We start from the raw sequence: 21,034 nt of genomic DNA, 5'->3' as shown, positions 1-21,034 counted from the left end.
CAAGATGTAATGTATTAAGGCCGACAGCCTAAAGGCTTGTAGGACCTGGGAAGGGGAGCACTTTCCTTGAGCAGAGATGCCTTAGCATCTAATTCTTTTCCTATGACAGTATCTATATTCTTTATGAACTTCAACAGTCTCATTAGCAATTTCTAATGTACACAATACATAGTATAGCAGGGGCTTTGAGAAAATTCAAAAGCTTTTTTCAGACAGTAGGTAATTGAAGAGAAGCCTTATAAAGTTGACCAGTTTTGACTCACAAGCTTAGCCATCCAAGTAATTTGTATGAAGTTTAAAGTGAGAGACTTAAATCACAGTGAAGATGTTTCCTATGTTGTCTTTAGATGAGAGACTCCCTTGCAGACTTAGAAAACACTAAAATAATAGAATTAGAGATTATTTTATACCGTGCAGATTCACAAAAAAATTTAATATAATTTCTAGATGTTATTATGGCATTTTTATCTAGTCGCACTTATCTGGGGGCATGGGCATAAATCGCCAAATGTTGGCAGTCATCAATAAAGCTCACATCTCAAACTCATGTTAAAGTGTTGGGCTTTTTAGCATAGTCATAGACTCACTATGTAACATATGAGAGATTTTATATGAATATTTTATATGAATATTATGCTGTATATGTTCTGTTACAGGCTACATCTTCCATTTTGCATGGCTATATGGAGCCAGTAGGTCCTACGATAAATTTTGGGATCAGTTAAAGCTGCTGCTTTAACATACACACTGCTTAAACAGACTCCAAACTCTGCTGTGGGTGTGCAGAATTGCCAGCATATTCTGACCTTGACCATGCCTTTGTTCACCCTTCATTTTCCTCCTTTCTGATCCTTCTGATCACCCCTTTAGGAACCTTTTAATGTGTTGTGCGAAACTGCAAGCGTGACAGTTTAGCTTTGCAAGATCTTTGTAACAAGAAAAAAACCCCAAACTTCTCTCTAAAATCTCTGGTTTAGATTTCATTTTATTTGTCATCTTTTATGAACAAATTACGAAATATACTTCATTCACAAATTGGAAATATTTACAATTTCTTTACAACAAGGCATTGTTGAGGTTTTGATTTATGGCATTCTTAGAGCATTCTGTCTTTCAAAACAAAGACATTGGTGGTGTTTTCAGCACACTGTTAATTTACACTCTGTGAAATGGGAACCTTTGGAAGAGCAATTTGCACTCTCTTTTGAAACGATCTACTGGGAAAACTGAGGCTGGATGCATCTGCAACGTGTGGAGGGGGACTGTGCAAATGCATTGCTGGTACCATGCCACATGATCTGAAGCCATCATATTACACCAGATACTGATAAGTGGGGAGGTGAAAAAGATTCCCCTGAGCCATCCTTCCTCTGCCCTCTTCTCTTCTCTTTAGGAATCCTGTGACCAGGTTAAATGTGGTCTGGGTTAATTATTTTTTTCTGGTTTTTGAGTCTTCATGAGAAGAAGAGTCTTGCAAAGTCTATTTCAAATACTATCACAATTCTGAAAAGTTATTCAGACAAAAAAAACCAAAACCCAAACCAAAACCAAAGCCAAACAAAAAAGAATAGCCAGGAAGTGAATAAATATTATATATCCGCAAAATGTTTATGAGACAAATTTTGAACATGTTTCTAAAAGGGAAATGCAACTGTGCTGTTCCGCAGTTGTGATATTTGAGCCATAAAAGCTAAGATAGTTCCATTTTCTCAACTCCTTGGAGTCTTTTTTTTTTTTTTCTGAAGAAAATTCTAAAACCACTTTTTCCCATGGAACTTTTAAAAATCTTTTAATATACACTTCCATTATAAATCAGATGTGGGCCACCATTGCTTAGGTTGTCTGTCATTTCCTGGAACAAGAACAGAAAACACAGATTAAAATTACAATTATTTTATGGTGTTCAAAATTCAGTTAGCTAAGGTTGTAATAAAAAAATCAACAAACTCTAAATTTCAAACATTCAGAAAAACATTACATTTTTTTATTTAGCTTGATAAATATCACTGTAAAAAAAAAAACCAACAACAAAAAACCAAAAAAGAAATCACGTTTCTTCCTACATAAATTAAGTACATTTGAAAGCTCATAGACTCATTGGTACTGATTGAACTGACATTACTCTCAGACCACATATACAGCATCGATGGCATCCGTGCAAGTTTTGTGACGTTGTCCTTTGAAAGTGCATCAACTCAAGCTTGTGTGCTAATCCACAAAGGAACAAGTTGGTAATTAATTCTTTGTTTCCATTCAGACCTTTTTCTGTGCTGACATGCTACAAACAGATGCCATTGGATGCTAGCTGGGATAGACATTTGGGGAGTAGGTCTAGATCCAAACAGGATCATGGGGTTTTGACTGCTTGCCTTGGGATGCAGGTTTTTTTTGGTTTTCCCTTAGTATGCCAGACTAAAAATTTTAGCAGTTCAGCAATTGCTATTCAAGTGGCAGGTGAGTCATCCTGGAGTAAGCTGACCTGATCATGAGTCAGAATCCTAAGGCACCTAAACCAAGTTATGTTTGGAGTTAGATTTTCTAACTCAAACTGCAATTCAGACAATACCTACTTAGCAGCTGTCTAAGCCCAGAGATGGCTACATTAATTAAGCAATTCCCTGGACTTCAAGGCTGCAAAGTCACATAGGGTTTATGCTCAGAACTGCCCTGTTCTGAACCTTCCTAGGCCTATTTCATACCAAATAGAATCTGGATGCACAAATTAAGGGATCTGCTGCTTAAGTCCCGTGACAAGTCCCAGAGAACATCCAATTATGCCCAGAGAAATGGGCACACATAAAAATGCAGTTTGGGCTGTTCTTAAAATTGAGGTAGATGAGGTGGAGGTGCTACTGTTGGTCTAGTTCTAAACTGCTTGCATGAGAACCAGAAAGTCTCTGCAGGGAAAGATTAAATTCACCTCTTCTACCTCGTAGGTACACTTGGAGAAAATGTGGAAGAAAAGGGATTTGTTTGTCCCCCTTCTTGTGGAAGTTTCTGTGAAAAGCAAGATTCATTGGGTTAAACAGAGAGAGGGAGAAAGACAGAAAGAGTGAGCCTGACTGTAGCATAGTAGCTGAGATTCTTGGTAAAGAGAAGAAAATTCTGGGACCTGGTCTTTTTGGCTAGTCTGACTTTTTCATTCTCTTCTTTCAATCCACAATATTTGATTTATAAATAGTTTTGGAGGCAGGGACCAGAACTCAAGAGTTTAACAAAAGTGGAAGCACTGGTGCCTCCTCTGTCAGGTGTTACTGGCTACACTTTAAAGCAGATCACAAAACTTAGTTGTTCCTTGCAGTTTTTGGAAGAAAGAATGTCCCGTTTCTCTCCACAAAGTAAGCATAAGGGCATTAAACCAAGTAGCCTTGTCAACTAATACTCCTGAATCGAGCGTAAATAAGACAAAATAAGGTGTGTAAACTTACTGGATTTTGAGCATTTTCTACCATCCAGCTGTCCATTTGGCAGGTGGTGGTGGGTGTTTTTGTATGGAGCCTTATTCTCCCCATATACTGAAGAGGAAGCTGCGTGCCTGACACTGGGCTCTGGATCCCAGTTTGGGGGCTGTCTGCTCTGAAACAAGTCTCTACATTTTGCTTATTTGTAGTTGCCTAAACACTGTGTTGGATCTACGCTGAAGATATCAGTCAGCTAGGAAAGGGACCAAGAATACCAAAGCCATTTAATATTAACTATCAGTCAGCCATAAGTTGATAGTAATGATCTGTCAGAATGCTACTCATCAGTGAGTGGGAGTTTCCTTTTGTCAGCTTTCTTACTTGAATCCTCTGCAAACAACAGCTATTAGAATATCATCATAATTGCGGACAATATTGAAAACCATTTATTTTCCCCAATATTTCTTTTTTTCAAAAATAAAAGTATTAATAAATTAAAAAATGTTGCTGAATTCAAGAAATGAAGGAGCACACAGATTAGAAGCAGAGTGAGTCAATGGTGGCAACATCCAAATAGGAGCATTTGGATGTCTATAACTAGGGTGAATATTTTAAATACTCAACTTACTTCCAGATTGCAGCGTTCGCCACGTAGAATTATGTCACTACCTGGAAGCACGGTTCCTGACTCAGAGTGACATCACAGCATCAGCCAACTTCGATTAGCTGAAACTGTGACTTCCTCTTAGAGGTGGCCCTTCCTGAAGTGACATAAGAACATGGTAGCTCCCTAGTGTTCAGCGTACCTTGGAGGTAACTCTGGTGTCGGGGGAACCACCGGGCAGCTGGGCAGGTCGGTTATTTCAATACCCCTCAATCTCTAATATAAATATAACAATTATACAATAAATATAGCACAAACAAATGCACATGCAGTACATGTCTATATTACTGTATATCAGTATAAATTACAAAATAGTCTTATATATAAAACACTTTAAAGCTATTTTCTAGATCAGGGCCTAATTTAATGTAAATTTTTAAATAGCCTTTTATTTTTTAGGGGCATGCCTTGAGCTAATGTGTGCTCAAACCTGCCAGCAGCAGGCAGTCCACAGGCTGTAGGTCTAAGAAGTCTCAGATCAGACCATCTACACATGCAGACCTGATTCAGCAACACACATGCAGGAAGCCCACCACCTGGGGGGCACATCCCACATTCACTGAGTGTGCAATAGGGTTGCACTGCACATGCATCGTGGCCCTTCACCCAAGATAAGTGTGCACCTGGCAGTGCTCACTGCTAAGTGTCTAAAAGCTCAGTAGGTCAACAGGCCGGGAAAGAAGGCATTGAAGTAGTGCTATACATGGTCATCTTGAACCCAAATTGATAGAGCTGGCAGGTGTTTGAATTTTGAAAAGTTTTTCTTCCTAGGCCATTTCTTTTTATTTTCCCTCTCTCTTTTCCTCTAAAATGAGCTTTATCTTTGTCCTTGTTGAGGCAAGAGCTTCTTTGAAAGGCAAGATCTAACCTAACATCTGCAAGACCATGGTCGTTCTTACATAGCACACATAGCTCACATAGCTTACAAAGCTCATCAGATTTCTGCTTAATTTTAAAATGAGAGGGGAAAACGTATCTCTTCTTTTGATATTATCACCCTGCTTTATGTTACAGTTGTAACCTGTACTATTTAACTTTATAAAACATCTTTCAAACATCTTCTAAGGTGAATTCATTCTGCATTTTTACTTGGACTTTCACATTGGTTAAGAAACCAAAGAACAGTGACAAGGAATTTTAACTTAATGGACAATTAACTGCTATGTCTTGTTTTGTCAGGGAATCCCAAAACATCCTACAGCCTGAGTGAATTAATCCTCACCCTTCTGTTCAGAGGTCTCAGTAGATATGATGTAGACTGTTGAATTTCAGCGTAATGCAAACTTGCACGTGGAGGCTTAGATGGGAAGTCCACTTGGCTTTTGTCCTTTTGTCTACTAATTTCTCAAATGAAAGGCATTGGATACAGTGTCCAAACATAAAGACAGGGTGTCAATGAACATTTTACTCCTCAAATATTAATCAGATCTGTAAATCCAGGGAGCTGATTTTAAGAATTCTATTCAATTTATTCTTTTGGCCTTACATGCTCAACTTCAGGATTTTAAGTGTCAGTATGTAAGCACAGACCCAGACACCTTGGTAAGCTCCCTTTTAACGGAGAAAGGCAGTAAATGCTCAGTGCTGCTGCAAATCAGACCAGTTTCATTTAGGTGTCTAAATATGCCCTTAGGTGCTTAGGTTTAGTCATCTAGGTTTGTGAACTGTGGCTTTTGTGTTTAAATAACCTACTTTATAAGCTGAGTACTTGGGAGACGAAATTGATTAAATCCTGGAAGCATGCAATGATGTGGTTACAGAAAGCATTCTGTACTTTTTCACAGTACAATACATGATAATCCATATTAATAAGGCTTCCAATTATTTATGAAGTGCTATATTTAGCAGCTAAGCCCTTGAATAGCTATACAATGGAATTATGTTGAAAATGGATGTACTTCATTGAAATGGATGTACTGCAAATACACAGTACCTAAAAATAGCTCCATATAATGCAACATAATAAAGCTTGCACAGAATAGCAGCATTTCATTTCCCAGAAGGTCTTTCTCATATAAAACTGAAACTGAATACATCTCTTGCCAATTGTAAATGTTAACACACACAGTAGCATTTTAGGAGAAGCAGAACAAATAAGGGAGGACACACAACTCACTTTTTCTGCCATTTCATGGGAGTGATGCAGTGAATGTTCTCTTTCTGAAAACATTCGCCTTTGTTCATAGCTGGCTAGCCGACAAGTGAGCCATGAAGAAAGGGTGCAACCACCGATTCCAATGCATGCAAGAGACATGGAGGCAAGGTGCAAAGAATAGAGAGCAGAGGACTTCTTTGTCAGAGCACGAAGAAATTGAAAATTTAAGATTCCTCCAATTAGTCCACAGATGCAACAGGCAGAAAAAAGAATCATCTGTCAGGAAAGACAAAAGAGGTTATGTCACAGTAACATTGTTCAAAGACAGATTCATTCATATAAAAAGTGAGACTAAACGTAATTCAATGCTTCGATAGCATCATGGACAGCACAGACATTCGTTTTAAACTCCCTCAGTTCCCACAGAGCTCCAAGGGAGTACAATACCTTTTGTGCACAAGAGTTGAGATTGATGTTACATGTAAGATAAAGTTGGGTAAGATGAGCTGGTCATGTTAAAAGCTAGTCAGTGCAAGGACTACTAGGGCACAAATCTGTTTTCCAGCATTTCATTCAAAACAGTAACATCAGAATGTGTCATAATTTTCTGTCGTGCAGTTTCTCACCACTCTTCAGTGGTGACTGAGTATTCAGAGTGACTCTCTTGCTTTGCGTGCCCTCTGACTCTTCCTCCTGTTCAATTCCAATTTGCTCGGTCAGACAGCAGTCTGGAGGCTTTCTATAGCTTTTGTGGGGTCTTAGATGTGTTCAAGGTGAATGTGCTGGACAAAGAAGCATGAGAAATAACAAAGAAATCTGTGATGCAACTCTACAGCAGGTCAGTGTGGTGACTACGTTTTTGTTTGTTGTTTTTAACTTTGCTACTATATTTCTGGGAAGTTTAGCAGAATGTGAAACAGGCTGCAATTAGACATGTTTAAAGACCTCCTACCACTTTAAACACAAAGATGCCGCCCTGGTTCAAGATGTCCTTGAGCTACAAATGACGCGAGGGCAAAAGACCTTATTATGGAGACACTGCTAAACTGTTGTCTTATTTACTTCCCCTGATACTGCTGGCCTGTCAGATGTTGATCTAAGATGGGCCTTTGATGTTACTTAACATGGCTTTGTGTATTACTTATGTACTGTGGTAGGAGGAGTTTATGGAGCCTTACAGACTACTTCTGTACACAACTGGGGTGAGAATTTAATCAGGAATGTGGCATTCAGGCTGTATGCTGCAGTCCACTGGGAAGTGACTATTCCGTGAGACCACAAGAACAGAAAGCTTTTAGAAACTGGTTATGGTCCACATGTTTTAAGAACTGTCATTGTAACAGGGTTTAATATAAATCATTGATATTCAAAAATAATCTGAGAGAGATCTTGATTCCTGTCACGGTTATACTGGTTCTACATGACTTCCATCTGTATAAGGCAGAATAATCAAGCTGACAGAAAATTAAGACAGACATTATCACTTACAATAGGATCATGTATTAAACATAAATTGTGACTTGAGTAGTAATAGCACCGTTCTGCTGCAGTCAGAAAAATTACTGTACTTCTGATTCTTAGAAGAGACAGAAAACATCGGCCATCACTTTAAAACAGGCTCATACATGATTCTGATTGCAAAAAGAACTTATTAAAAGTGAAAAGCTATGATATTGAGAATCAGACTTGGTCAGCAGCCTCATCAAGGCGTCAGCCCAATGTTTGTTTTTGAAGGATAGAAGATACAATCCAGTGATTGGAGAACTTTTTATTGACTTGGAATAAATTTGTGTCAAGAGGGCTTCCATCCAAGCTTCCATCCAACAGGGACAAATAGGGATGTATGGCTTAAATAGGCATGTCCTAAATAGGCCATTTCAGAATTGCCTTGTTTTGCATGATTAACCCAAACTGCTTATTGCATTTTTGGACTGCTGACTTGCAATTTTTACTGACTTTTTATCAGAAACAGTTGGACACAGAAAGCCCTCAGTAAGGAGTTCAAGTTAGGTAAGTATGCCTTTCAAATACTTATATATCGTATATGCAGTGGAGAAACTTACAACAAGTCCAGATTTTTTTTTGGCGCACAATATTCCACATATGCCACAAAGCAGAAACTGCAAAGAAAAGAAAAAAATCAACAACCAATTATTTCATCATTTAACGTCTCAAGTTTACATCCTGCTGTGTTGCTGTAGTGATGACCTCAACAGTATGTTAGGCAATGGTTACAGTTGTCAGCATTTTTATCACAAACCTTATGTTTCAGGAAGTTATAACTCAACCATAAACACACTTATCTAAGAATAAGAAAATGGAATGAGAAGTGAGACTGAGGATGATTACTCATTAAAAAAAAAATCCTACTTTTAAGCTGCTTGGGTAAACAAAACAAAACAAAAAACCCCACAGTGCTGCAAACAGAAGATGCCTTTTTAATTGGTTCCACCCCACCCCCCCCACCCCCCCCCCGAAAAGTTTAGCAAGATTGTAGTCGGTAATCCAAATAATCTACTTTCAAGCACAGCTGAGGTACTTACTGCCCTGATTCTACCATCTGAAACACTGAGGGTTCAGACATGGATATTTGTCCTCAAGACAGTGGAACTCTGGGCAAGAATGCAATTCAGTCACCTGCATAGGTGCAGGTGTAAATATGAATATATCTGTTGGTGTGGCTACACTGACCATGCAGGAAAACCGGTTCCAGGTTCTAGATAGCCCACCTGGCAGGAGGTAACATGAAGGTATCTGTACTTTTTCATGTAGTTCCCTTTCACAAACTGATCTACTAATTGTTCCATCAAGCATTAGACAAAAACTAACAAAACCAGAAACAACCCTACCAACCGATATGAATAGATGTTAATGCTTTTTAGTGACCTGTCTCAAAGACCGATGATGCTCTCTGATGTCTCAATTTCCTCCGACAAAAAAGTTTAATGAGGAAAACAGTGAATAGTCCCTGATGGAGCAGTTGTGGTAGGCACTGCCGTAGTTGTATGAAAGCAATAAGGCCTTCTTCAGGTGTTTGTAACACTGTCAAAAGATTTCTTCGATACCTCATAAACTCCTTTATTAAGAAAACTATGCTACTTATTTTCAGTAAAGCTAACCTTACACCCCTATGGGGAAGTAATTTTATACCTTTAAAACTGTTTTTTTTCCACATCCTTTTTGCACTGAGATGGTATATCTAGCAAAAGGTTCTGTTTGACCTTGATTTAAATTACAGAACAGAGCTAGCTTTTACATAAGAAATGGAAAAAATATTTAAGCAGCTTCTATACAGCATTCAGAGCCCGTGTAATATATTGCAGGTATATCTCATTTACCCTCCAAAATTTTGCAGCTTCAGTATCTCAGTTGAAGAGGTGACTAGTTTGTCTCCCTCCAACTAGAGTAGTTCATGCATATAGCTAACCATCTGCCTTGAGATGTATTTTTACTCTGAGTTAGTCCATGAATCAGTTCCTCACAATGAATATGGTTCAATTTTGTATATTATTTACATCAACACTAAGCATGGGATGTGAATCTAATGCCAATCTGATTATAGAGAGGACTGGGTCATGTGGACCATGGTGCTGAATGGCTCAGGACAGTCCAGGACGTACAACTGGTAATTGCTGCTAGAGATCATCCATTGGAATAAAAATCCAAAAAAATGATGGGTAGGGCTCCCCCTGCCCCTTTCCCACAGTCAGAGGAGATTTCAGCTCAGAACTATCATATCTGCCTTGTAATTTTTCGCTCAGGCTTTCTGTGAAGTTTTGGAGTTTCACTCCCAGTCCTGTCATTGCAGATTACCTTCAACTGAAGGCATGCTTCAGATTTTCACACGTAGTATTTTGTATTTCTCAACATTAATGCATAAACCTAAAAAAAAAATATATTTTTGAAGACATTGCTGTAATTAAGTTCTATTCAGTCAGACTTGATGAAGCAGATTAATAATATAATTTCTCCCTGAAATGATTGAATAGGATTGAAAGGAAAATTCTGTATGAAGAACTTATGAGTTCTAGAGAGCTTACAGAAAGGATCTGGAAGATACCATCAAAGATCATTTCAACTTATAACAAGTGTATGTTAACTAATTAAAAAAGCGAAATGTTTGATAATTTACCTTCAAAACTGAAAGAATAGGTCACCCGTTTTTTCAAGAATGCTCTAATTCTGCTCCTGTTAGAGTCAGCGGATTTTTTACTACTGATTTCAATTGAAGAAGGCTTTCTATTTCCATTGTACAGTTTTTGCTAACCAGAAGGGAATGCAATGAACAAGTTATAGTAGCCTTGCATATCACCAAAGGAACAACAAGCAAATTACAGATTCACTCAGCGTTAGAACCCACCAGTTCAGGCAGTTCTGCTGTTCCTTACTATTTTTCAAGGACAGGACACACACCCTTCCAAACCACCTTTACGCAGTGCCATATACATATATATTACCTAAGGTATTAACCAATTGAAATCCAAATAATAGTGAATGAGCTAATCTGCAAACCCTAAGGTCCTGCCTTCTCAAGAACAAGGGGTGACTACTGTATTCCATAGTTGTTGAAGTATCTGAGGGACTACCTTGAGTAAAGGTCTGGATTCAGGAGTACTTATAAGTTAATTTGCTGATGATACTAAACAAGGAGGAGCTGTGGACTCCCTTGAGGGTAGAAGGCCTTACAGAGAGATCAGGTAGACTAGAATACTGGGCAATCACCAACCATATGAAATCTAACAAGACCATGTGCCAGATTCTGTGCCTAGGATGGGGTAGTCCTGGTTATATGTAAATACTGGGGGGCAAGAGGCTGGAGAGCAGTCTCATGGAAAGAGATCTGGGGGTCTGACTTGATGGCAAGTTGAATATGAGCCAACAGTGTGCCCTGGCAGCCAAAAGGGCCAACCATGTCCTGGGGTGCATCCAGCACAGCATAGCCAGATGGTTGAGGGAGGTGATTGTCCCACTCTGCACTGCACTGGTGCAGCCCCACCTCAAGTACTGTGTGCAGTTTTGGTCACCTCAATAGAAGAAGGACATCAAATGGTTAGAGTGTGTCCAGAGGAGGGCAACCAAAATTGTGAAAGGTCCCGATGGCAAGACTTATAAGGAGCAGCTGAGGTCACTTGGTTTCTTCATCTTGGAGAAGACACGGCTGAGGAGTGACCTCATCACAGTTTATAACTTCCTCAAGGCAGGCAGTGGAGGGGGAGGTGCTGATGTCCTCTCTCTGGTGACCAGTGACAGGACACAAGGAAACAAAATGAAGCTGCACCAAGGGAAGTTCAGGTTGGACATTAGGAAAAGGTTCTTCACTGAGAATATGGTCAGTCACTGGAACAGGCTCCTCAGGGAAGTGTTCATGGCACCAAGCCTGTCAGAGTTCAAGGGGTGTCTGGACAATGCTTTTAGTCATCTGGTTTAGTTTTAGGTAGTCCTGCCAGGAGCAGGGAGTTGGACTCAATAATCCTTAAGGGTCCTTTCCTGCTGGACATATTCTATGATTCTGTGATAATATTTTGTTGTGTCATGGTCTGTATGCATGCTCTGTATGTATTTTCTCTCACCGTACATCTACAATATTTATACATATACACAAGGAATAAGGTGTCCTGTAGTTAAAGAACTCAACAGAGAACCAACTGAAATTATTCTATTCTATTCTAACTCAGAGGAGTTGGGTGTGAGCTTGAGAAGGTCATGCCAAAGTTTTATAATCCATATGACTACAAGACAAGCAAGCTGTGAAACTGAATGCAGCAGTATGCCTGAACATGTTAAAAACCTGGAAAGAAAAGCACTTGGGCAGTAGCAAAGGATTAATACTGGTTGGAGTTTTTTGGATGGCAGTGTGTTACATTCACAGAGAAAAGGTTTTCCCGAAAAAAAAGTATGGTTATTTATTTATGACAGCAGTCTTTTTGCTATTAAAACCAATGGATGAATTTTAGCCAGAGTGTCAGGCAATTTAATGTCATGCAAAGCTTTGAAAATTATGAGAAAAGTCTTCCACTCTCTTCTGAGTCTGCAGAGAATTCTAATTCACTGGAAGCAATGGAAACCTGCTTTAGAGAGAGCATGTTAGCAGTACCTGGGGCTCGGGAATTCTGCTCATGACAAGTCGCTTTAGCCAGGCTTCTCAATGTGGAGACCTCTAGAAAGGTTAGGAAGTCAGTGAGACATTATGTGATTCACTCTGATCATTGTTTTTTGATAGAATAGGTAGGCACTTGGGAATATTTTTTGGAAGCTACAATAATTTCCTGTAAAAATTTGGAAGTCTCAGTGTTGTGATCAGCAGTAGTGAAAAGTACATGGGAGAAACTATACTAGCTCTTTGTACCAGCAAAAGGATGTGAATACAAATGATACTCAAAAGGAATTTCCTGTGTTTGTTCCTGTTTGTCTTTTAATTTTGAATGCTTCTATTTTGTAGTACAGCTAACTGGAATAAAGCCATTGGAGGCTCTGTTGTCTTGCCACTTTCTGTCTGTTCTTAGCTATACTGAAAGACATCATCTTCATGTCAATATGTTTTACCAGTTAAACTTGACTTGTACTGTTGAGCTACCCGGGACTGCAGTTTACCCATGACTAACTAATACTGTCATGGTGAGGACTTACTCCTTTCTACTTCAGCATTGATTATCCTCAGTCAGTTTTTGCCAACCTCTTGGACTCTAAATATAGTTACATTTTCTACCTATGTCAAACCTGCAGTAAGTTAAAGCAAACACACTTATGCTGAAAATACAGTAAATCAGGAGTGGAAATGAAATATATCACTGAAGATAAGTTCCTTGTAAAGAATGATCAATTGTTGAAGTGTTCGCAACTCACACCAAGAATAAGGCTGAAACTTTTAATGAAGGATGAGCTAAGTTAATAAGCCCTCCAAAATGCCCTGGGAGCCAGAGAAGGGCCTTCAGCCGGCACTTGTTGAAACAGATGTTTTACTGTTGGACTTCTGTTCTAATTATTCATCAGAAAAATCATAAAATGCTAAAAGATCCAAAATCTCACTTAAAAACCTACAGAGACCAGTATTTGCAACCAATTCCCATTGCTTCTGGGGTTACTTTTGGTTGCAGACTTATTCATATTCTCCTATGACACATGATGTTTCATGTCAAGACTAGCAGAGGAGACAGGAATTGAACATGTCATCCAATAATAGATAGGAGAAGAACCACTTTTGGATGATTGGTAAAAAATCCAAAGAAAGATACTACAAAGCACAAAAGCTATGTAGAGACTCTGGGCTGTGAGTGCCTCAGTCCCTCTTTCAGTGGAGATTTGCTGGAGACCTAGCAGGGGCAGAATCCCTCTGGACAGCACTAGTGTGATTGCGAGGTGATGCAGTGGTGTCCATTTGTCTGTGGAGTCTTTGCCACTCACACTGCAGCTGTGCCTGCTTATGTTCAATGCGCATATTTGAAAATCTGTCTTTTGGTCTGTTGAACTCAGGAATAAAGAACCAAAGACCTCCCAGAAAAGGATAATGTTTATTTTGAGCCTGGTTTAATTTACTTTATATTAAATATGGGCTTGAAATAAAACCTCAGATCAAAACACCCAGAAATTTCAGTAAGAAGGTTGAAATCTCAATTTAGATTCAAGATCTGTGGTTTGGATCCATCCCTATTTCATATTTTCTGGAACAAAAGACTTGGCCTCTTTCACTTTCTCCTGGAAAAAGTGGGCTTTCTTACTGGTAGCCTGAAAAAAAGATTCAGTTTTAGTTATATCTGTGGAGAGCTGAAGATGTGTTATTTTCCATCATGCAGAAGAAAATGAACTATTTTTATTTTATATATTGAAGGTAAGAAATCTTTCTTCTGTTTGGAGGAGGCAAATCAATGGTGAGTGTAATTCCCCTGAGAAAATGAAAAATGTTTGCAGAAAATCTTTCTGGACAGAGGCTGAAGAAAATAATAGAGAAAACCTGTTGAATATAAGCACTGCTTGATCCCTAGTCGTTGTTCATGACAAAGAAGCAGCCCAAACTGCATATACTCTGTGGAAAGCCCTCCAGTGTTCTGTGTCATCCATACACATCTGATGAAATAGCAGAAGGGAAATTATTCCAAATTTGAATATTACACAGTGAAAATGCAAGCATATCATATCTATTCAAATAATCCTCTACTTGGAAGACTAAACCATCAAGATGAAATTAATAGCTTCACTTCTATCTACTCTTGTCAGGTGGTAAACCAGAAAAGTCTGTGTTTTACACTAAAAGTGCATAAACATGTGACTCCATGAGAATACCCAGGAATCTGAAATTAGTAATGTCTAAAAAGGACCATTCTATTAGATAAACTCATTGCTTCAACTCCATCCAAGTGAGAAAAAGCTGAAATCTCTAATGGATGAACTAAGCAGAGACAGTATCTGTAATTGTAACTCCTCCTCAAAGCAGTATTTCAGGACAAGGATTAGGTTTTCTCAGTGCAGGTGTAGAGGGCACAGAATCCATTCATGAAAACAAAGACATCCAACTAGAGAAAAATGACAACAGGCAAAAAGAGCGAGCCTAGGTAGTAGGTTTGCCTGTTACCTCCACAGAGAAACACAATAATCTTTGCAAAAGGGGGATGGAAACTTCTAATGATGGTGCTGTTCCATGCAAGGGGTTGTGGGGACAGGAATGTCTAGCTGGCTGCAAGTCACTCTGACCCAGAACTAGAAGCAACAGCATTGCCACAGCCCAACCCTGTGTCCCACCAAATCTCTCATGCGGGGGGACAGGGGGATGGGGACGGACTCTGCTATTTGAAGTGAGACAGCATTAAAACATGTCTAATCTGAGTGGACACCTTGACCTGGCAGTGTGCTGTTTGGCCATTTCAGCTCAGGTGGTGCTACAATTCCCACTGACTGAAGTAGTTTAAATTCCATCCCAGTCCCTGTGATCAGTGTTTCCATTCATCTGGTTCTAGGCCTGCAGGAACACTTTCAAAATGGGGAATAGTGTTTAGAAACACTCAAAGATATTTAGAAGTGAGTCTCTGAACCTGAAAATCTGCCTGCCATCAGTGAGTCAAAAAACCTCTGGTCATCTGGAAAAACACTCAGAGTGTCAGCACAAAATAAAATATTTATTTACCTGTTTAGGACCTATCAGAATAACAAATAGTAAATAATTCTTTTTGTTGTTTTGTATCAAGTATTCAGTTTAGAATATGACTGCTTTCATCTCGAAAAGTAATAAAGATTATTCCCTGCAGGCGAACTAAAGTCTTATCTCTGCTAAACATTTAAGTGTATGCTTAAGTCAGTCTATGTTCAACAGATCCTCTTAAATATATACCAGGAACTACAAGTCCCCTTTGGACAGACCATCTTCCAGATTGGTTTTTGCTTCTGGAGTGTCTGAATGATAAAGAAAACCTACTGAAAGACTTTTCAGCTGGAGTGAATTGTTCTGGTTCCATGCAAGGCAAGAAGCTCCCACACCTGGTACAACCTCGCTCATCTACACGTACAGAACTCTCTCCACCTTCCACTGAGCTTACTGACAGTGCTGTGATTCCTTTCATCAGGAGCAGGAGCCAGCCAGAAATATGGTCAGTTTGATAAAAATGCAATGCACATGTTAAAATAAAGTAGGATAACATCTGCATTTTGTCTTCATGCTAAACAATAATGCTATTTTTTTAGTGTTCTTTTGGGGGGGAAAGAAAAAAAAAAAAAAGAATAGTTTGATTGTTCTTTCCAAAGGAAACTTGGCAGCAGTAATAAGTAGATGCAAAATTCAGTGTTTTAAAATTTTAGGCCACCAACAGTCTAAAATGATGTTCTTGCTCGCAGAGAGTTCCATACTGACTGGCCCATTTTCTTTTCCTTCACATCCTGGGTAAAAAAAAAAGTAATTGAAATGAAATATTTCAAGTGCCAACTTGGAGCAAATTTCTGTAGTCAAACTATAAATGCAGAGTTTTAATGGGAAGGCAGACTTCTACTGTGCTGAAATCACAAATCATGGAAACAATAACTCTGCCCCTGCAGACAGACAAACTGACCAACATCCAGGGAATGCATAACTCTCAAATACATTTAGGTATTTGTCTTTATAAGGGAAGAAACTATTACTGTTTAGGGGCATAGCCATAAGTGAATCATCAGGTATCTCTCTTGCATATGAAGATAGATGGCATATTTGACTATTTGGCTTTTGTCTTTCATTCTTTCTCTCTGTGAGAGAAATCTCATTTATAACAAGAATTTATTCACTGCTATAGAATAAATGAGAATTAAAGCCACATACATATGTGTGTATAAATATATAGTCACTACTCATAGTGATAGTGATGCAACCATTATATTTTAAATATAGATAAGAAAGTGTGTGATCATTTAAAAAACATCTGTGAATACTTTTTAAATTAGTATTTTCTGGGTGTTTTTTTCTTTGTGCAAAAGCCTTTGTTATGGATACGGTCATTCTTGCTATGTTAGTGTTAGTGGTTCAGCATGCTCCTTGGTTTGATCATTTCTACAGTGTGTCATATAATTGAATTGGAATTGTGGATTTCAGAAATATACCTCAATTTCTGGAAAAAAGAAATCTGGGAGATGCTGAATACAGCCTGTGGAGTAGATGATACCAATACAATCATAACAAACAGAAAGAAAATCCAGAAATCAACAACACATTCAACCTGAAGTTATATAGCAATGTTTTTCTGGTGTTTGTTTTTGTTTGATTTTGTTGTTTGGTTTTTTTTTGCAATTTAGGAGCTGTGGCCTGTTTTTAAAAGAACAGATTGGATATGATGTAAAATAAACTGGATATTTGTTTCCACATGCTCCAGATAATTTGAGAAGTCAGTCACACCTTCAGTTGTCTTCTTTCGGCTACTTTTTTAAAAACTCTTTCTATCTTAATCCAGCTCAACTCCAATGAGAACAATGAACTGAGAAGCTGTTTTCCCATTTCTATGCATTTTTGATGTAGACATTGTCTAGGCTTTCCATTTCTTCATTCTTGTCTACTCCACTTTCCCTGACCTGCTTATACATAATGAAGAGCACGCAATGATCTGAACACTTCAGCCCATGCTTAACTTCATTTGTCTCTTTAATCCTGTGGGTGGGATTCACATGCTTAAAGTTAGGTACGTTGGTAAATTATCTGGCTGAATGGAGATAGTGAACAATAAGAACAATTCTTTTAAGAAGAAGCTGATGTGTGTCAAATGCAAAGCATTATAGGGAGGCAGGTATAGGAGAAATGAATGTGCATGATTTTAAGATGCCCAAATTTTAGGAATTCAGGTTAAGGTTTCCATGGTGATGCTGTCTTCATCTACTTCCTTATGAACTTGGGCCTCTGCTGAGTTCCACTCACATAAAAGGATAGAACAGGGTCAAAAGTTTTCAGCATATTTCCAGGTAAATCACAATAGGAGACATGACACACTGTTCAACTTAACCCTAGTGTTTTGCAACCTAAGATTTCAAATATTAGTTTTTCCTTTAATGTCCCTTTTTTTTCCTTAATGTTAATTTCTGAAAGGAAAACCTTGATTCAGGAGTGTGAGTTGGAAAAAGCATAGTTTATGCAATACATATTATTTAATTATTTGATTATTTAATACAGGCAACCTGAGCTCAGTGTCAGATCCAGTGAGCTGAAAGGTGTCTTATGCCATTTCTGCAGCAGGACAATTCTGAGGACTGTGCAAACAAACCTTCCTCCGGTTGTTTTAATTTGGACCTAGTTACCCATGGCTCTAAGCACCCCTGGAGAACAGTAGATCTCTGGCCCCTTTCTTGTCCTGTCTCACTTGTTAGTCCTCTAGTAAGAAGAACACAACCTAACAGACATTTGCAGCTGCTGGAGCAGTACAAATAAGGTGTCATAATAGTGAAAATTTAGACCATAGATCTTTAGTTCAAGGCAAAGTAAGCCTTTATAACCGTGTCACCCCACTCTGTGTACTGCTGTGATTTCTTATTTCCTTTACTACAGGAAGCACAAACTGCTTGCTTTCGCTTTAGTTTCTCTATGGCCTCTCTGCCTACCCAACCTGCAGTTGTTTGCTCAGTTCCTAGCAGCTGATGCCTGCATTTGCTGGCTCTGGTTGCGGGCATCCTTCACCCACCTGTTACATTTTCAAACAAGTCCCTTTGGGTTCCCTTCCATGCTTTGCACTCACACATGGGGAGAATTTCCTATAAACATCTGAAAAAATTCTTCATTGTCCTCTCTCGTATTCCTATCTAGAACTCTAGCTATGAACAGCTTGAAATCAGCCAGACTGCTGGTGTGTTAATGCAACCACCTGTTATACCAATCAATTTTGGTTTGCTGTTTCTTTATACTCCCTTACATCCTTTTATCCTACATCTATCTCTTGCTTTGATTATAAGGTCCTTGGAGCCAGCGTCTAATGTAATAGGATCTTAATTTTTGGCTAGTACAAACTCTGGGGTAACAGAAACCATCAAAATGAATGAGGCAGTTGTGCAGGAAATTTGCATCGTCATGAAATGGTATCAGCTGTGACAGCGTCACAAAATGCAATCGCTGCATAAAATACTGATCTCATTGACTGGTCAGAACTCTTTGACTTCAGTAAAACCCAGGATATTGCGTCCTGTCATTAACCTTCAGATAAACACATGTTTTTGTGTAATCTTTTTTATTCATCAGCAGTGTTCAGAAACCTCCTTCTTTGAAGTGGTTTTGATAATATTATTACATATTGGCCACTGTCTTATCTTATCTGGTCTTCATTCTCATGTCTCACCTACCTGTTCTGCAGTGCAGAATTATGTGTGCGTTTTTATACTGCCAAAAATATTTATGACTGTTGTCAACAATTAATAACTATTGTCAGTGAGAATGTTACATGAAGCACTTTGTCAGAATTAACCTATAAATTACAGGAGGTTACACTGATGAATAACCAAGAATGTTTTGCATTTGTCATCTTATCTCAAGCAAAGCAAACAATCCTTTTAGAAATACTGCTGTACAATCCCAGCTGGCCAAAACCAGCTTTGTAGTTCAGAAATGCCCACTCATGTTTACGATGAGTATTCAGTATTTCCTTCTCCTTGTTTCGTAAATGTAAATAACCATTTGGAGGAAAATTCATCCTCGAAACATGCGTCTCTCAAACTGAAAAAAATAAGAAACGTTTCTGAGAAGTGAGAAATGCTCTGTGATATGAACATGCTGCTTCTTTTAACCCATTATTGGTGTTTGGTTTATTTGGTCATTTTACAAGCAGCTTAGCATGCCCAGATCATGAGAACATATCTTTCCTTTTCCTTCCCATTTCCTCTGTATCTTCTTCCTCCAAAAGCTCAGAGCTCAGCTGACATGCCCTTGACATTATATTAAAGCACCTTTTGAGAGTCTTATCATAAGAGACAGGACTGCTCATTTTTAAAAGCAAAACTCACAGTCAATTTAAAGACAGTAAAGCTTATGGCCCATGTTCCACTGGAGCCATTGGGCTTTCCCAGGTGTGAGGTGGGTTCACAGAAAGTTCAATCGTTCACAGCAAAATTGAATAATGAAAAGGAGTGAGAAAGAGGTGTCCCGCCAACACACACATACACCTCTCGCCCCCGCACCTCCCCCCTTGCCCCACGAGTATGCGGACTGTACCCCATGCACATCGGAAATGGACCCGGCAAGGCTCCCGGCGCAGCATGCACACGCGGAAGGGAAGGGAAGGGAAGGGAAGGGAAGGGAAGGGAAGGGAAGGGAAGGGAAGGGAAGGGAAGGGAAGGGAAGGGAAGGGAAGGGAAGGGAAGGGAAGGGAAGGGAAGGGAAGGGAAGGGAAGGGAAGGGAAGGGAAGGGAAGGGAAGGGAAGGGAAGGGAAGGGAATGCCTTCGCACGGTTTGATCATCACCATAAAGAGTTAAAGAGAGAGTGAAATGGCTAACGTACACACACCCCGCTCCATACCGGAGAAGAGTCTCCCAGCTGAGGTTTATGCTCTGTGAGGACCAGGCTGAAACTGACCGCCCCCACGGCCACGCTGGACACCCCTAACCCTATCTCCAGCACGGAGAGCACCAGGAGGCTCCCGATGATCTGGCTGCTGGTGCACATCCTCCCTCGGTCATCCTTCCTTCCCGATCAGCCGGGGAAACCGCGCATCCTCCTTCTCCTCCGGCGCTCCCGCGGCCTTAAGTCGCCCCCAAACTTTTCTTCCTCGGCCGGCAGCCGGGGCGGAGCGGCGCATCCGCGGCCGGCGGGCGCTGCCGGGGGGCGGCGGGGCGGCCCCGGCGCACCGGGCCCCGCAAAGCGCCGCGCAGCGCCGCGCCGGCAGCGAGCGCGGCCCCGGCGCCGCGGAGCTCTCCAAGGTGCCGGCCCGGCGGCGGGGGACGGGCCGCGGTGCCGCGCCGCGCTCCTCAGGGGCTGCGCCTCCGCCGGAAAAGTCGACCTCGTCTGGTCGCCTCCTGCGCTCTCATTGAAATGACCTCACCGGGATTTTTCTCTCTCCCCCCCCACCCCCCCCTCCCTTTATTTCTCTCCCCCCGTCTCTCCCTGGGTTGGGGTGGGGGGGGAGAGGAGTGTGGCGAGCCCACCCCGGCTATCTTTATGTATGAATCTAGACCCAATGCCGGGGCGAGGCGCCACGCAGCCCCGCCCTGGGGCACACGGCACCGCACCTTCCCGGCCCGCCCCCGCCCGGCCCGGCCCGGCCCCGGCCCGCACACCGCCTCCGTCCCGCGCCCGGGCGGCTGGCGGCGGGGCGCGGGGAGCGCCGCTCTCCGGCTGCGGGCTGCCGCCCCGCCACCCTTCCCGCGAGGGTGGCCCCCTCGGGGGGGTGCGCAGGAGCCCCCCCGCCCCCAGGTGCTGCCGCGAGCATGCAGGAGGAAGTCCGTCTGCCTCTTGT

The 21,034-nt window shown here is 40.6% G+C and overlaps 1 protein-coding gene across 5 annotated transcripts; it reads right to left on the bottom strand.

Annotated features, from left to right (window-relative positions):
- Window positions 1–972: 972 nt before the first annotated feature.
- On the bottom strand, window positions 973–20,736 carry TMEM196 (transmembrane protein 196). 5 transcript variants are annotated; one of them, XM_040593552.1, is made up of 5 exons: window positions 20,080–20,736; window positions 8,224–8,280; window positions 6,182–6,436; window positions 4,208–4,281; window positions 973–1,852 (listed from the first exon to the last, which is right to left on the bottom strand). In XM_040593552.1, exons 1-5 carry the CDS (start codon window positions 20,242–20,244, stop codon window positions 1,846–1,848), a joined length of 558 nt encoding a protein of 185 aa, XP_040449486.1. In that variant the 5' UTR covers window positions 20,245–20,736; the 3' UTR covers window positions 973–1,845. The 5 variants fall into 5 exon arrangements, with proteins under 5 accessions (XP_040449486.1, XP_040449487.1, XP_040449489.1 ...); XM_040593553.1 differs by having other exon boundaries at window positions 20,086–20,736; XM_040593555.1 differs by having other exon boundaries at window positions 20,098–20,736.
- Window positions 20,737–21,034: the final 298 nt, after the last annotated feature.

This window comes from Falco naumanni, chromosome 4, assembly GCF_017639655.2.
Source record: "Falco naumanni isolate bFalNau1 chromosome 4, bFalNau1.pat, whole genome shotgun sequence".
Lineage (NCBI taxonomy): Eukaryota > Metazoa > Chordata > Aves > Falconiformes > Falconidae > Falco > Falco naumanni.
The sequence above is the reverse complement of the archived record's forward strand: the minus strand, read 5'-3'. Positions and strand labels throughout refer to the sequence as shown.

Excerpts from the sequence above, each read along its gene's own strand:
- TMEM196 (XM_040593552.1), bottom strand. The coding sequence starts at position 20,244 with ATGTGCACCAGCAGCCAGATCATCGGGAGCCTCCTGGTGCTCTCCGTG. Across the intron at positions 8,281-20,079 it reads CGGTATGGAGCGGGGTGTGT|TTTCTGCTTTGTGGCATATG; the intron begins GTACGTTAGCCA and ends TTTTCTTTGCAG. Across the intron at positions 4,282-6,181 it reads CCCATGAAATGGCAGAAAAA|AGATTGAGGGGTATTGAAAT; the intron begins GTGAGTTGTGTG and ends TATTTATATTAG.